Below are 17182 nucleotides of genomic sequence, written 5' to 3' on the forward strand. Positions count from 1 at the left end.
GAGGGGATAGATTATGGTGCTGACAGCACAGCATAAAGTAGTCCAGAGCTCACTGAGAAAAACACATGAAATATTTAGCTCCTTACTTTCCCCCCCCCAAAGGAAAGAATTCTTCCATAAATGTCCAAGACTGATTTCACCCATATACAGTCATGGAAATGGGGAAGCAAGAGATTTGCATCAGAGGTCATAAGTGCTTGACCTTTCAGTGGAGGAGGAGTGGAAAGCTGGAAGTGCTCTAATCGGAACAGTGGTGTAAATTCCAATGGAAGACACCCATCTATGTCAAAGACTCAAGTGAAAGCCTAGAGTTTACAAAAGTGCTGTACAAATTAAACACATGCACAACCGTGTTCCACTAGCTAGGGAGACTTTCACAGCATTCAATATTGCATGGAACAGGACCAGAATGCTCTATTTTCCTTAGAACCAGTTACTCATCTTTGTATTAGTAAAATTATAGCAGGAACTGGAAGAAGGAAAAATATCAAACTGAATGAATACTGCGAAGTGTTTCTAGAAGTCCAAAGCATGGCTCCTACTAACCACACCAGAGCATCACTCTGCACAAGACAGTCCCAAAATAAAAAGATTCTACCAAATGATACTAAGTACCACTCTATCCTTTGTTATCATTTGAGCAATCGTGCATATCCAGTGGGGCCCTTTATTGGACCCTTATTGCTGGGTTCATGTTGGAGTAAAGGTTTCTTTTACAGGTTGTGTCTATAAACTAAGCATGTAAGTGAACAAAAACATTGATTAAAAAAAGGGTAAAAATCTCTTAAGTATAAGAAAAAGCTGTTAGTCATACACTGACGCAGAAATGTAGTTATTTTCAATAAAAATTGGACTCCGAACAAGGCGAAATATCTGAGTAGGTTTTAATAGCAAAATTGTTCTTATTTTTTGAACAGGCTAATGGAATGTCCTACCTGGATGTGTCTTGAATATTTTTGCTTCACAGTCCTGCTGCACCAGGCCAAAGTCTCAGAGGTGATGATTCTATTTGCAGTTATTAGTGCAGAACAACTCATGACAAGACTCTCAGACTATCTTCCATGGCTTACTGTAACATTAGCATAACTTCAGACATTTAAACCACTTTTTTTCAAGAGCCAAAACATGGGATTTCACTAGCTCTCTGTTTTGGGGGGAGGGCAGAAGGAGAATCACAGTCTGGGGTTTGTATTTGCAGCAGGCTAATGAACTGAATAAAAAGTAGGTATTTCAGTAGCAGAACACCTTATGATAACTAACTTAGTGGGAAATGTTAAAGTCATAGCACAGCCCTAGATCAATTTGGAGGAGGGGAAAAGGCGACCGGGAAAATGGAAGGGAAGCAGCTTCAGACTCAATCCTTGGCTTCCAAGATAATGTATTCAGAAAAATATTGCATGAAAAGCCTTAGGTTTTAGTTCTTTCATAGATGTATATTTACCAGTTTTCACAAAGACTGCAGGAATACGATTATAAACAATAAATTAGGACTTCATGTTGCTATCATTTGGCATAACACAATCAGGCAATTTTTCCTTTTAAATATAAGGCAACACAAGCCAACACATAATTTAATCCGTCTTTAGTCAGACTGCTTAACTTTGCTAAAGAGTAATCACTAAAGAGCGGTTTATAGTACACTTAAAAGAATTTAAATAATGTCATGGTGTAAGTGTACTATCTTACGCAAGGAATCAGAAAACGTACTCTGCTAAGCTTTGAAACCTAAATATTTGTTACAGCCCAGAACTACACGTCTAAATTAAAAGATACAAATAAATGTTTTCTAATTTTTTCCATTTACGAAAATCTTTAAGAATCTCTAGCCAACTATGACATCACTTCAAAACTTGTAAGTTTGTTGTGTGTTTTTTTTTTTTTTTTTTAAATTTTGTATGATGTCTTAAGATTTTAAATCATGCTCATTAAGGAAAGTTCAAGGAGCAAATACTTAAGGCTTTGTTTTTCAAAGGGCTGTGAGGGAGGCCAGTGAATGGCAGAGGCCAGTGGGTTCACTCATACACAATGCTACTCAAACCCACGCTACCAGGCGACATTCATACAGAAATATTACACTTAAAAGTTACAGTGTAGAGCAATATTTTTAGCCAGTGTACATATAAAGAATCAATGCATTTACTTTTTTTTAAATTCCAAACTCAACTGTGATCATTATGTTCAAGTATTAGTCTCACTTACAGAGATGAGAAACTTCCTACTTACAATAAATTTAGCGTCAAAAGAAGGGATGTTTCAATAGACTGAAGAGAATGAGACACTGAGGTTATCCAATAGTTAGTGTTCTATTGGTCACCAACTCATTTAGCTGCTTTAGGTGACGTGGGGAGGGAAGAGAAGTAGTTAGGCACAAAGAATCTGGGAAAAGAGTACTTTAAAAATAGCTTAAATGGTAATTCCCAGATATGAGAACTGTTCTATCATATCTATGGTGGTGCTTTAACATACAAGAATATCGAGTTGTAAGTTCCACCACGCCTCATGGCTAGAGCTTCATTTCATAGCAAATACCTTTCATTTCATTGATGCTGTCGGAATGTGAGAACGCCATGCCAGTCACTATGTGCCCTTACCTTTACAGTGGAGACGGACTTCTAAATATGCTGATCTACCCTGAAATTAATTCTACCTACCGGAGGAGCAACTGAACCCTTTGTGGGGTCGTCAATGGGTCTAGATTCCTGGAATAAAACCTCAATACAGCACTTTGTATCAGGAAATCCAGACTCCTAGCAGCGAGGGGTTCAGACATAGTTAGCTTTAAAATGGTGAAGTGGAAGCAAAGAGGGAAGGAGGCAGCTACTATTGCAGCTATGTACTCTACATCCTAAAACTGCCACTCCCATACCCTGTCCTCAACAATATGTCCAGAAGATCTGAGGGACTTTTGACTCTGGAGATAGACCAAAGTCAAAATGATAAACACAGAACTCTCTGCAAGAGCTAGCAAAAAGCTTCTTCCTATGTTAATGCCTAAATATATAACCCTAGCTAAATCCTTTCAAAGGTAGGCTTCCTTTTCAATTAAATAAGCCTCTAGACAGTGCAAATGGTCAATGTTTAATGCATTTAATGAAACAGGCTTTAGAGTTGAAACTAAGCCCTACTTCCTGACAAATTCTGTTGCTCTTAATCTGCAGAGGACATTTAGATGGAAATGTAAGCATCTATGCTAACTAGCTCTTTAAAGAGCTGGCTATCAGATGCAACTGTGAACCCTGCAGCAATTTAATAGTCCAGCAAGTAGTCACCAAGCAGAAGGCAAAAGCTGAGCAAAGAGGATTCTGTGGTGAAGAAACAGCTGTGGGGTGCAGTAGTGTAATCAAGTTATTTGAAACAAAAGACATGTTATATATTTGATGCCAACAGGAGAAAATGTGGATGTAAAGCTTTTAAATACACATGAAGTCTTGTTTCAATGATTATAATGATCACACAAGTTTGCAAATTAAAAATACTTTGCTTATTAATTAAAATTAAGACTAAACCTCTAATTTTGTCTGTGAAAGTGACTGCAGCCTATCTATACCCCGGGTGCTGAATATGAAGATTTCGACTATCAGTTGGTTCAGGCGCTCGGTTCATGGGAGGGCGATGGACTTTTCCCAGCACAGCCATACTCTGATCTCTGAAGCAAGCCTGCTGGAAGTCCCCACTTAGGTAATCCATGGTCTGCATCACACTATTCTGGCTGGATGAACCAGCTCCGGCTCGATAATGAGCTCCTGCTGCACAATCTAGTGGTGCCCCTGCTGGCTGTCCTCCATGAAAAGGCATGGCAAGGTCCTGTGAGCCAGAGCTGTCACTATTCGGTGTGGGCAGAATGTTATTCCATATGGGCTGGAAATAGTGCCCATTAGTATATGGCAAGGGTCCCTGCAATCCATTCACAGGTGGGGAAGGTGTAGGCTTCTCAATAGGAGGCTTTAAGTTGAAAGACTGGCCCATGCACAGTTCTTGAGGGTAGTTTGAAGTTTTACCAGGAAAACCTTGCCCTGCAATCTCTCTCTGAGGGTGCTTCCCCGCAAGTCCAGTAGGTCCAGCAGCATCGCCACACATTTGCTGGAGATGTGCAAGCTGATGCTGGTTCCATGCAACCGATTTCATTTCATTCTGGTATGCAGATGGCACCCTGTTGATGTTTACCATGGGTACATTAACAGAGGCAGAAGAAGGAATAGCAGCAGCATGATCTACAGGGTTTACTACACAGGAAGGCATGGGAGTAGGAACATTGTGAGTAGATACCCTGGTACTTGCATTGATAAGCAGGTTGCGACTTATGGGGCTAGGGTTTGCAATCTGTCCCTCACATACTGAGGTAGTGCTAATGCCAGCTCTGGCCTGGCAGAACTGGTTAATCTGGTGCACGATGCTGCTCAGGTCTGGTGGCTGGTTCTGCTGAAGAGTGGCAGCCATAGAGAGGGGAATGGTTGAGGTAGACACGGTCACATTCGGCGGCGCATCTGCATCCGGCATCTTTCTGCTTCCATGTAAACCTGGCTGCAGCAGAGTGTTTGCAGGGTGCTGCAGAGTCTGATGTGCCATGGTCGGAGGATGCTGCAGGCTCTGTGGCTGCTGCATATTCTGAGGGTGCTGCAAAGTCTGCGGCTGCGGTATACCCTGAGGGTGTGTTAAGCTTTGTGGCTGCAGCATACCCTGAGGGTGCTGCAAAGTCTGTGGCTGCGGTATACTCTGGGGGTGTGGCAGAGTCTGTGCATGCTGAAGGGCCTGCTGGCGAGCAAGCGCCTGGGGGTGGTTTAAAGTGCTAGGTGCAACGTATGGTGTGGAAGGGGGATTCATCATTGCTTCCGGCAGCAGACGTGTGCGTGTTCCGTCAAAGTCTTTGATCATTCCTTTAGCTGGAGATTTGACTATCGCGAGCAGGCCTGTTTTTGTGGTGGGCTGAGACGGGTAAGGACTATACCTCTGGCCTGAAGTATCAAGTCCATTCACAGTACGGCGTATGTGTTTCCTCTGGGGAACTTTGACGCTGTTTGGAAAAATTTTTATAGTCAGTGGATTGTTGGCAACCTTCTTAGCATAAGCATCCAATTCTGCTGGGGTAGGATACTGTGCAGATCTCATCTTCTGTGTAGTGTCCCCTGTGGAGAAAGAGGGAATCCATCAGTACTGACCCTGGTAAGAAACCGCTTTCTCTCAGAACAAGCAAGTTATGGTAAAAAAGCATTCAAAAGATAAAAGAGCTGTATCTTCCCAAAACCAACGGGCAAGCACCAGTTATCTGATTCTCTTCACCAGTGGAAACCAACATGACGCACCACTCAACTTCAGGCAAGACTAGCCTGAAGGGAGTAAAAATTGAACCAAACCATTTCTTAAACTAAGTTTATTCAGAAAATGCTTGTAATTACATTAATCCTCGAAGAGTAATGGACAAAACAGATGTGCCATTACAAACATATCAGATGGCCTGCACCTCGGAGTATTTTCTACTCAGGATAAGGTGGGGGAAATGCCACAGCCTAATGAATATTCTCTGAATTTAAATCTCCCTATCCCCCATTCTTAATCCGTTCTTGGAATCCCGAGCTTCTAGTTTAGGAAACAGAGAAAGCAGTTAGCGAATTGAATGGAAAAATGCACAGAATGTTGGTGTGAGCCCCATATAAAGTCACTTCAACTAAAAACTTCTTGAATTTCAATTTCAGCATTATTCTGAAATTGAGGCATTAACATTTTTTTAAACGGTTGTCTTTGGCAAACATGCAAAGGTTCTTTGAGAAGTCTTTAGCAATTCTAGTTTCGCCGGGTTATATTGTATAATTCCCATTCTGGCAAAGATGCATTATTTTGTGCCTTTCAACTCTATCCATCCCTACTCAACTAATCTCCATATTCACTATGACGGTCAGTTCGGGAGAGTATCCTAACAAAGTTAAAATCAGGGTACCACAACAGATCCTAAAGGCACAACTATCTACCACATGTGGACAAAATTATTCTAGACAGTCATCCCGTTCCATTTATTCTCACTTAGCAGATATCCACCTGGCTGAAGGTTGAGCACCAGGCTGTCATTTGTTCATTTCAGCAAAGGCCATCTGAAAATCTAGGAGGGTGGAATGCACTTGTAGATTGCTGTAGTCTCCTTCCACGCAGACAGCACACTTCCCTTCACAGCTATACTGGCTGCCTCTCATAAACTACTGTTTTAAAAGCAGTTTTATAAATCTTCCAATATAGGCTTGTGTCTTCCTCAATCCCATTCCCTTTTTGGGTGATTTTTCACCTTGCAGATTTTGTCCACCAAATAGAGCTCCCCTCTAATAGAACAAGACGTTCAGCTCCTACGCATGCTCCTCCTCCACAGATCCTCCACATGCTACTGCGGTGCTTTGCTGGTAGGGGTTCTGCAGCTGACTTCTCCAGAGCTCAGCAGGGCCATTACCAGTGCGCTTGGTACCTCACTGTCCCAAGCAGAAGAGACCTAGGAACTACAGTTCACCAGAGATCAGGCTGCTACCAGGGAGGCAAATCGCTGCTTGAACATATGCACTTGATTACAACCGTTTGGAAAACAAACAACAAGAAGTTATCTACCAAGTACGGTTAAGGTCTAAGCAGCATTACTAGCTCCTTTTCAATCACTGTCTACAGAGCATATAATTTTAGTCTCTAAAACTGAAGGCAGGGAACTGCTTCTATAAGAAAAGCTGTCCTTAGAAACCAAGGGCAAGGCAGGAGATGATGGGATGGATACCAAAAGGAGAAGCAGTTAGAACGAAATTAAACATATCCTTTGTAAAATGGAAATATTTATAAGCACAGCATGCACTCAGCTATGCCAGCTGGCAGTTTACCTATCCATCTTCATTGGTTCTGAGATGTCTCTCACCATGGTGTTTAAGCACTGGCACCTACCACCCTCCCTACTAATAGGAGAAATATCAAATGAGTATTTCATTAACCTAAACATCCTCTTTGTTCTCATGTCTCACCTCACCCTGTTATGCAGGTTCTAACTTCTTTTGACTGAGCTCTTGCATTTCTAATGAAGTCAGGAATGTCTCCAAGTTAGGCTTAGCAATGCTACTCCTCTGTTGCCAGGTTTCTGTCAGCAGCTCTCAAAACTTTGTTGGCTTTATTTTTGGCAGGTTCTTCTATTCCTTCTGATCTTCTCTGCCTTTTCCAGAGATGCCTACCCTGGAAACATGCTAGGGCCTTGACTACACTGGCAATTCACAGCGCTGCACTTGCTGCGCTCAGGGGTGTGAAAAAACACCCTCCCGAGCGCAGCGCTGTAAAGCGCCAGTGTAATCAGCGCCTGCAGCGCTGCACGCTCGCTCGCAGCGCTGCAAGCTATTCCCCTCGGAGAGGTGGAGTACTTGCAGCGCTGCGAGAGAGCTCTCGCAGCGCTGGCGGCGCGACTACACTCGCGCTTCACGGCAGCGCTGTGAATCCGCAAGTGTAGCCCAGGCCTAGGTAATTCTGATGAAAAGTAACTGATCAGGTTGAAGGGAATCCAGGCCTTTCTGCACCATGGGTTATGTGAACTTGGCCAATTTCAGATAGTTTCTACTTAACGCTTCAAGACATCTTTCTTTTACAGTCTATGGAAAAACTAGACAAGAATTTCAGAAGTCTAATATCAAACTGGGTAACAAATGTTATTAGTGATATAGTATATTGGATAGTTTGCCACCTTTCCAGTCTTGGGTGTACTTGACAATGCATTACAAGGGAAGCAGTTAAAATATTGATCACATTTTAATATGCAAAACTGAACAGTTTGCGTCTATCATCTATAGCTCTGAATCCCAGAGTTCCTTAAATAGTTTTACTTTAAGAGTGAAAACAAGCCTCAGTTCAAGTTAAACATGTGCCAAGATGAAACCGGATGTCCCATCTTAAGTAACTGACAAACCATTTTTCATATCCCCTTTGAACAGGCCTCTCTGAAGTGAACAATCAATTCCCTCACTTTCCCCCTTCTCTCCTATGTAATTCTAGTTTACAAAGTCAATGCCTCTCTTGCCCAGAACTAGCTAAAACATCCATAATTTACTTAGGACTGATCAAGAGAACGTATTCCTGAGGCTCCCATACATGACATAAAATGTAATTATGTTACACCAGTAGTTTTTCTTCACAGTAGACTAATTTTTGTTGGATCAATTTGGGCAACAAAACAGAGAAAACTGAATAAGTCAGAAACAGGAATTAAGGTGTAACTCAGGGGACTGAAGAACCAGTACAGGGATTCCAAGACTACAGTGAAGCAGTCATGGGGATTAGGTAGGATAGAAAAAACAGATTAGCTCAGTTGACTAAATGAATGGGAAAATATCAAGCATAATTTAAACAAAATGTGTCTTTGCTGTCCAACATCCCCATCACTTGTGATCAGTTCAGATTTCTGTGCCAGTCCATACAACAATTAGATGTGCACCTCTCAATATCAGAAATATTTTCTTGTTAGCAATGGCATGTGTCTCTGCTTAATTTCAGTACAAAATTAACATTTTTCTTTATGTGCATTTCACATTAGGGCTTTAAACCACAGCTTTCTAACCTACTTATGGTTATGTTTTCATTAAAATTCATTAAAGTATAACAAGCCTTAAGGATCCTTACAATAATCAAATTCAAAACAAAAAAAGAAGAGCTATACCCGATTCCTGGGTAAAGCTCTCAACCGCTGCAATTTTTCTGTAGGTTTAATGAGCCTCCTCAGTCTTTGGGCAGGAGTTAATTTTAGCCTGTGGATTTGTCTTTTAGTCCAGGAATATAAAACCCACACTTAGTCTCAACTGTGGCTACTCCACCATCATCTCAATCAATCTTTTTCTTTTAAGGGCCTGAGGCACCTGTCTTTACAGCATCGGAAACTATGATCACTGCCCAATAAAAAGGCATTTTGCTTTTTTGACAATGCATTCTTTGCCTCAAGTATTTTGATACTGTCTTCGGTATTATACTTAAGAAGCAGAAGTAAAGACAGAATGCAGGTAAGAGACCAATGAGAAATCCCACACACCGGTGAAGGACAAATTTCAGGGTTACTCGGTTTCCCTTGAAATCTTACAAAATTGAGTTTTGGTTTTTTTTTTGCAAAGTCTTTAAAATATATATATATACACTGTTATCAGTTTCAAAAAAGACACAATATTCACATGTCATCTAGTAGCTCCTCCTTCATACAGTACCCTTAGGAAAAAAGCCCTTAATTTGGAGGTGGACAGAAAAGAAGGAACTATGTAGAGCTTTAAATAGAATGCAAGATCAATGTGATCCAGAGAGCTATATCTAGAAAAAATTCCTCAGGCTTTCTGAACGGCTATTACTAAAGGTTATCTGGTATAGTTATACAGTTTCTTAAGGCTTCTATAAAAAGCATGGGACTATTTCAAATCCTCTTCCCCAGCCATCCCCAAACAACAACAAAAGCCACGCATTGTTCATTAAAAATGCTTATTAACTCAGCTTTCCTTTGGCCAGGAGCAAGACTATTTATGCATATACTGGATTTGGAGAAATGCACCAAATAATCTTATACACATCTGCCACAGAGGGGGCATCTTGATTTTCAATATAAATCAGAGCTAACTGGAACTGCTAAGCATTAGTGCTGTTTAAACGTCTGCCAGCTACTTTATGTGCTAAATTCTTTTAAACACAGTACCTAAACTCTTCACTAAAGGCTTGTCTACACTAGGAAAATTAGTGAGCAGCAAGCTAGGGTGCAAATGTATAGTGCACTAGCTACTCAGCACTAACTCCGTGTGGACACACTCATTGAGCACTTCTTGGACAGCTTACCTTAATGCGCTTCCAAAGTGCAGTAAATTATTGTGCACCAAGACATGCAGAGAACAGCGAAAGTAAATGTGGGAGTAGCTACTGCAGGCTTTTTCCCTGTGTAGATAAGGCCTAAATGAGGTTATGGTAGTGCTTTCAGTCCAATGTTAAGCAGTGCCTGGAAAGAGCTGGCAATATCAAGTTAAGAGATGCTAGCCTGTTATCTTTAGAAAATATAGAACTAATGCAGTATGAAATTGGCCCACAATTCAGACCCTCATCTCACCAAACAAATATATTAAAAGATTTCACTAATTTGCCCTTTCAGTATGAAGTTTTCCAATACTCTGAAGTGATCTCCAACCAAGGAAGCCTTTTAACGAATTGTAGGTTTTCTTTGTGAGAAAGTTCTGTCCCCTTCCACACAGTTTTAGTCAGCAATACTTCAATTGAAAAGACAAAATTCAACATATATTATTAAGATGGAAAGTGGAAAAAAAAAAAAAAGGCGGGGGGGAGAATGCCATGAGCTGGCAGTCTACTTGCATATCACATTGTGAAAGCCCCTTTCTGGGCACATTGTCTTGCTGCAACGACAGAAACCACTGCTAGAAGGGGCTTTGAGAAGTTGCCCAGCCCCTTCCACTGAGACAGGACAAATTATACCTAGACCCTCTCTCACAGGAGTTTATCTAACAGTTCTTAAAACTGACAATGATGGGGATGCCACAAACTCCCTTGGGAGCCTATCCCAGTGCTTAACTATCCAAAAATGTTTTTTCTAATATTAACCTAAATTTCCCTTGCTGCAGATTAAGTACTTTACTTCTTGTCCTACCTTCAGTGGACATGGAAAACTGATCAGTCTTTTTAGAACAGCCCTTAACATATTTGAGGACCGTTATTAGGGCCCCCTCAGTCTTCTTTTCACAAGATTAAACATACCCAGTTTTTTTTTTAGCCCCCCCATATAGGTCAGCTTTTCTAAACCTTTTATTATTTTTGTTGCTCTCCTCTGGACTCTCTCCAGTTTGTACATATCCTTCCTGAAGCATGGGGTCCAGAACTGGACATAGTATTCTATCCGAGGACTCACCAGCGTTGAATAGAGCAGGACAATCTCCTCCCGTGTCTGACATAGTATTCTGGGGTGTATTAACAGAAGTGTCCTATTAGCCTTTTTCGCAACTGAACCACAGTGTTGACTCACAGGGCTAGTCTGCACATTCAGAGCTCTCCTGTCAGCATAATAAAACCACCTCCACAAGTGGCAGGAGCTAGGTTGGCAGGAGAAGCTCTCCCGCTGACATAGACCTGGCCACACAGGCACTTATGTCTGTTTAACTTATGTCGCTCAGGGGGTGGTTTATTCACCTCCTGAGCAACATAAGCCATAGCATAGTCATAGCCAGAGTCAACTTGTGATTCACTAGACCCCCACATCTTTTCCAACAGTATTACCACCTAACCAGTTATTCTAGATTTTGTAGTTGTGCATTAGATTTTTTCCTTCCTAAGTGTAGTACTTTGCATTTGTCTAAACTGACTTTCATCTTGCTGATTTCAAACCAATTCTCCAACTTTCAAGGTTGTTTTGAATTCGAATCCTGTCTTCAAAAAGTGCCAGATTGGTGTCATCTGCAAAATTTATAAAAAGATACTCTCCACTTCATTGTGCAAGTATTAGTGAAAATACTGAATAGACCAGACCCAGAACAGACCCCATGGGATCTCACTAGAAACCCCTCCCCAGCTTGACAGCAAATCATTGACACTATCTTTTAGTTTTGCACCCACTTTATAGTAATTTAAACTAGATCACATTTCCCTAGTTTGCTTATGAGAATGTCACGTGGGACTGTCAAAACCATTACTCTTAAATCAAGATATAGCACATCTACAACTTCCCTATCCACTAAGACAGCAACCCTGTCAAGGGAGGAAATTAGATTGATTTGGCATGATTTGTTCTTGACAAATCCGCACTGACTATACTTATAACCCTATTATCCTCTAGATGCTTAAAAATTGATTGTTTGATAATTTGTTCCAGTATCTTTCCAGGTACCAATGTTAGGCTGACTGGTCTATAGTTTCACAGGCCCTCTTTGTTCCCCTTTTGAAAGATAGGTGTTATGTATGCCCTTCTCCAGTCCTCTGGGACCTAATCCATTCGCCATGCGTTATCAGAAATAATTGCTAATGGTTCCGAGATTACTAAAGGAACTAGCTGAAGCACCCTAAATTTCATCAGGCCCTGATGACTTGAATGCATCTAAATATTCTTTAACTTGTTCTTTCCTTAGGCTGGCTTGCAGTCCTTCCCACTGCTTGTTAATATTAACTGTGTTAACGCCACAACTGTTACTGCAATTACAAAGCACATTTGGGGAAATTATAAATACTGTGATGTAAGAGACACACGTGTCTCAAGAATTTGTTCTCTCCTGGGAGGCCCCACTTACATAACTAGCAGACGATTACCTTTATTCCTCAACATTCCCGTGCCAAATTGAATTAGCAAGTCATGGACCATAACATGTTGTTTAGTTTGACTACAATTGGAGTGTAAATTATTTGATTTGAAAAGGTGATAGCAAGTTCAAAATCAAAAGCTAAACCAAGAGACATGAATTTCCCCCGTGTACAAGTTGCACACACTAGGGACAGGCTAAAGTACATTTCTGTAAGGAGATCTTTATACCCAGTTCTTTAAAAAACACTCTTGGAATAGTTTCTTATTTGCCACCCCAACTGTGGAATCAATTTGTGACTCAAGTGATCTCAGAAGGATGAGGGGAAGTGCGGGGAACAAAGAGTGGATGATTTAAACCATTCCCTTAAACTAACACTGGCATCTGAATAGAAGGTTCACCTGAAATATTAGTGCAAATGTCACAGGAACGAAAGAGGTTAGTGAAAGTGAATTTGTTTGGTTACCGCTGTACTCTAGGCAAGAATTTCCAGAGCCACAGGAAAGACAGCAGGATGGAGAGAGAGCACTCTGAATACTGGAAATACTGGCCAGATTACAACGATTTGTGTTTTATCAGAATGCGATACAACCCTATATAAACACAACAAACTTCAACAACTCCGCATTAAGAATGATTTAACTTCTACTGGTGCCTGCTTTTCAATTCAATTTGGTGAAAAGGAACCAGAAAAAACATGATATTAAGAGTCAAATAAATAGGCACAGTTTCACTGCCTAATGCTTTTAGTAAAGAGCAAGAATTTAAGTGTGTTGTACTGGGAGGGCTAGCTGCTAATGCTTGAACTTTGATAGCTGTTTCTCACAACCATTATTGATGGATGCCTTGAAGGCACGACAAAACATAAAAGACAAATATTCAATAGATTTTCCACTGTACCTAAATGTTTGTTTCATAGCTATCCCAGTGCCAGATTTAACAATTAACCACACCCTGAAGGCAAAGCCTCACTCACATTTCTGAAGTCCAGTGTTCATCTGCGGGTAAGAGAGAAGCTGAAAGGAGAGGTCACCTGGTCCTGGCAGACAGGCCAGCATGGCAGACAGGCACTAACACAACATGGGGCATTCACTCCTCTGCACACTGCAACAAAAGAGAGACAATTCAAGGTTCTAATACCCGGATGAGTACTGTGATGAAATAGAAGCAAACAGCCATCCCTATGTGAAAGAGGGACCGGACCCATGGTTCACCGATGCAATTTAATTAGCAGTATTGTTGATAAAGTACATCTTATACTTATCTATAGAAACAATGTGCTTTCCAACGGTTGTGATGGTTAAACTGACATTTTAAAATGGCGGGGGGGTGAGGAGGATAGCTCAGTGGTTTGAGCATTGGCCTGCTAAACCCAGGGTTGTGAGTTCAATCCTTGAGGGGGCCACTTGGGGATCTGGGGCAAAAAAATCAGTACTTGGTCCTGCTAGTGAAGGCAGGGGGCTGGACTCAATGACCTTTCAAGATCCCTTCCAGTTCTGGGAGATGGGATAGCTCCATTAATTTAATTTAATTTATAATTGCACATCTGTACATCAATTGGGAAATGAAAAACGCTGACACTCAGTGTTCACCTGTATTGGAAGGTTTCTACCATTTAACCTACAAACTACAAATTTTGGCACTTGTATTTGCAGGATTATTCTGAAGGGGAAAAAAAGTTCTGGATTTCCTATGACAGGCCCTCCTACTGTGGTTCTAATGAATTGCATTAAAAAAAAAAGTTACCACACTGCTGTTCAAAGATAAGACATAAAACAGCTATAGTCCTTGAGTAATGGAGAAAGCTGCACAACTGCAACCTAATAAACCCAGGCAATAAAGTTATTTTATCTATAAGCAAAACAGCTTCCCTGAAGGTTACAAGACGGATGAATAACCCATATCCAGAGTTATGTGGCATGTAGCACATTGCACAGAGGAGCAAAACTGACATACACTATGTTCCCTTTCAGGGTTACAAAACTCCCCTATCAGGGAACCTATACTGCCTTTTCAGCCTTGGATCTAAACAGATCAAACCTACTTCTAAAATGAAGGAAGATAGAAACTGTAGGTGCACATCAGCTATCTACCTAAAGAGGATAATTCTTTTATAAGCATTTATACCTAGGCACAGAGTTAAGAAATGGCTTTTTCAGCACAGATAACTCAGTCTTTAAATCCCTTCATAACACTAACAAGACTAGCTAGTGGGACTGACCCTGCAGACATATCTGCTTAGGTTTCATCCTGTGAGGAAAGCTGATTGTCCTGCACCATGTCAGGGTGGCTAAGACTAACCTGTGTTTTAAACCGTACTGTGAAGGTAACACAGAGAGAGGTCAACAAATGAAAAATGACCAACTATCACCAAGAAGCCAGACCATATCCTGTATATCCTGACTTTAATGGAATGCAGCAGCCCATTTATCAGCATGGCAGGTCAGAAGATAAGTGATGATGGGGTTTTGTTTGCTCCAGGTAAATAATGTTAAAATAAATACTGGGGAAAAAAAAGTTAAACTGATATTCTTGCACCATTTAGAGAAGCACAAAAAGCCATGAACCCTCCTTAAACAAAAACAAGCACCTTCAGAAAAAGCAGCCTTCTATGCAAGGTGCTTGCCACTCCAACAAGATGCCTTTGGGGAAATAAAGGCAGTGGAATGCATGCACTTATTAGCCACCACACTAACAGGTTAATCCCTTTTGCTCCAGGTGCTGTTCTCTCAAAGAGCAGATATTTCACTGGAATTTCAGCACTGCACAGGTAAATTATTTAAGGGAATGATGAACTTGAAACCTGCTAACAGAAGGTAGGCCAAAATCTGGGTCTCCATAGGAATGTGTATGGGTGAAAAATATAGGCGGGTAGGACTTTTAGGCCTCGTCTATACATTAAAGTTGTACAATTAAATTTTAGAGTGCCTTGTGTCAGTTCTGCTTACATTTATTCCCAGTTAATGTCAAACTAAACCAAAATATGAGTGTCCATGCAAACCGCTGCAAATCCTTAACTATACTGGTTTGAAATCGCACCTTTAGTTAAATTGATGCTATATTCTCATGTTAACAAGATCTTAGTGATAATATCTAAAGCTCAGACTGTTCAAGATAGATTTTGTAGAAGAAAAAGTGATGGACTTCACAACTGAAACTAAGAATTCTAACAAAATTCTTTTCAAGCAGTTGGGAGCACTTGAAACAAACCTCTACCCCTACAAGGAAACAATTGAGAACCAACATCCTGTATCCTAGCAAGGAAGTTTAGCAACTTCTGTGGTCTAATGGGATCAGCTATGGCCATGGCAGTTAGAAGAAACTTTAAGGGCATGGCTACACTAAAGAGTTTACAGCTGTGCCACTGTAAGCTCTCTAAATCAGCTGCTCTAAGCCGACGGGAGCTCCCCCTGTGGCTTAACTACTCTAGCCCCTGCGAGCAGCAGAAGCTATGTCAGAAGGAGAAGCTCTTCCACCGACATAGCACTGTCCACACCAGCACTTATGTCAGTGTAATTTATGTTGCTCGGGGGTGGTTTATTCACACTGTAGCTGTAGAGTAGACATAGCCTAACAGTAGTGGGCAATGAAGAACATTTGTAGCATTCTATGTTGTTCTCATCTTCAAGAACCTTGGGCTATCAACAAGAAGGTAGAGGTTCTTTGGAGCTCCAGGGGTACCAGAGCTCCATGTGGATGCCTTTTTGGAGAGTACTACAAATTTCTGGATTTGACTAGACCAGTTCCCATTAGAACAATGGGACTGACATCAATGTTACACAAGTTGTGTGCACACACTCCATGACATACCCACCGTAAAGCACACATGCCCAAACAGCTTTGTGTTGAAGTAACAGTTTTAATAAATGAAACTGAATTATCATTTCACCACTACCATGCATTAAAGGCCATGTGGTGTAACCCAGAAGCATGGATCTTCACACTAAATTTTGTTAAAACAGAGAACTTTCTGTGGGGTGGAAGGGTCCCAGAACTTGGGCTTCAGCCCAAGCCTGAATGTCTACACCACAATTAAACAGCCCCTGTGCCCGAGCCTAAGTCAGCTGTCACAGGCCAGTTGCAGGTTAATTGCAGTGTAGACATAACCAAAGTTATCCACGTCATAACAGTTGGTCAATTTGTACAATACATTAACTTGTTTATTGAGCCAACTGATTGGTCAAAGGTTGATCAAAACCAAGCACCAGAAATCCTATAGGTTTTTCTCTGCAAATATTTATTTATGAAAAAGCTGTATCTTCATAGCATGAATACTTTCCAAATATTATCAGCAAGTCTCCCAGGTATATTGTCAACTAAGTTACATGTGCAAACAAGAGCCAGTTGTGAGTAGTGTAGAAGTGGAGCTCACCATATTTTGGGCACTGAAAGCCAGCATGACAATTCTATGCTACTGATTAAGGCAGACAAGCCCAAAACAGGCAGCCCTTTGAAAGCCTAAGGAATTCACGGGCAATCCTGTGAGAAATATAAATACACAGAACTCTCCAGGCAGTGCAGAATTCAGATAATTATGCAAAACACCAAAAGAACAACTTCATTTTGGCTCTATACTTAATCATTAGTAGATGGTAATAACTGCATTAAACTCATAAATCTTGCATTTTCTTTAAGACCTCTAAACCTGCACCTGTAATTTGTCTCAGCCTGTAACAAACTGAGTTCTCAATGGGATTTAAAAAAAAACCTTCAGTGCTGGCACATCCAGAGCTTAAATTAATTATTTTAGGAAGAGAGACGTTGCTTGGCCTCTACATTTAAGAAACTTATTCACGAATATAAACAAAGCTGCAGAATTCCATGGGAACTTTCCTGGCATCCTGTGGACAGTTCCCTCCTCCAAATTATGCCCAACAAGAATGAAAGACAAAACAAGCATTCAGATGCCTTTTAATCCAAAAATGACA

The 17182-nt window shown here is 41.0% G+C and overlaps 1 protein-coding gene across 3 annotated transcripts in view; it reads right to left on the bottom strand.

The window, feature by feature from the left end:
- Positions 1–867: 867 nt before the first annotated feature.
- FAM222B (family with sequence similarity 222 member B) overlaps positions 868–17182 on the bottom strand; it is a 46059-nt gene continuing 29744 nt past the window's right edge. For 2 of the 3 annotated variants that reach the window (XM_034752515.1, XM_034752516.1), the window contains exons 2-3: positions 13231–13358; positions 868–5123 (exon numbers count right to left, since the gene is read on the bottom strand). In XM_034752515.1, the coding sequence (XP_034608406.1) occupies positions 3538–5123; positions 13231–13312 (1668 nt within the window). In that variant the 5' untranslated portion in view covers positions 13313–13358 and the 3' untranslated portion in view covers positions 868–3537. The remainder of the gene's footprint in view (positions 5124–13230; positions 13359–17182) is intronic. The other variant, XM_034752517.1, reaches the window with a different exon arrangement.

The sequence above is a fragment of the Trachemys scripta genome, chromosome 18, assembly GCF_013100865.1.
Source record: "Trachemys scripta elegans isolate TJP31775 chromosome 18, CAS_Tse_1.0, whole genome shotgun sequence".
In the NCBI taxonomy this organism is placed as follows: domain Eukaryota; kingdom Metazoa; phylum Chordata; order Testudines; family Emydidae; genus Trachemys; species Trachemys scripta.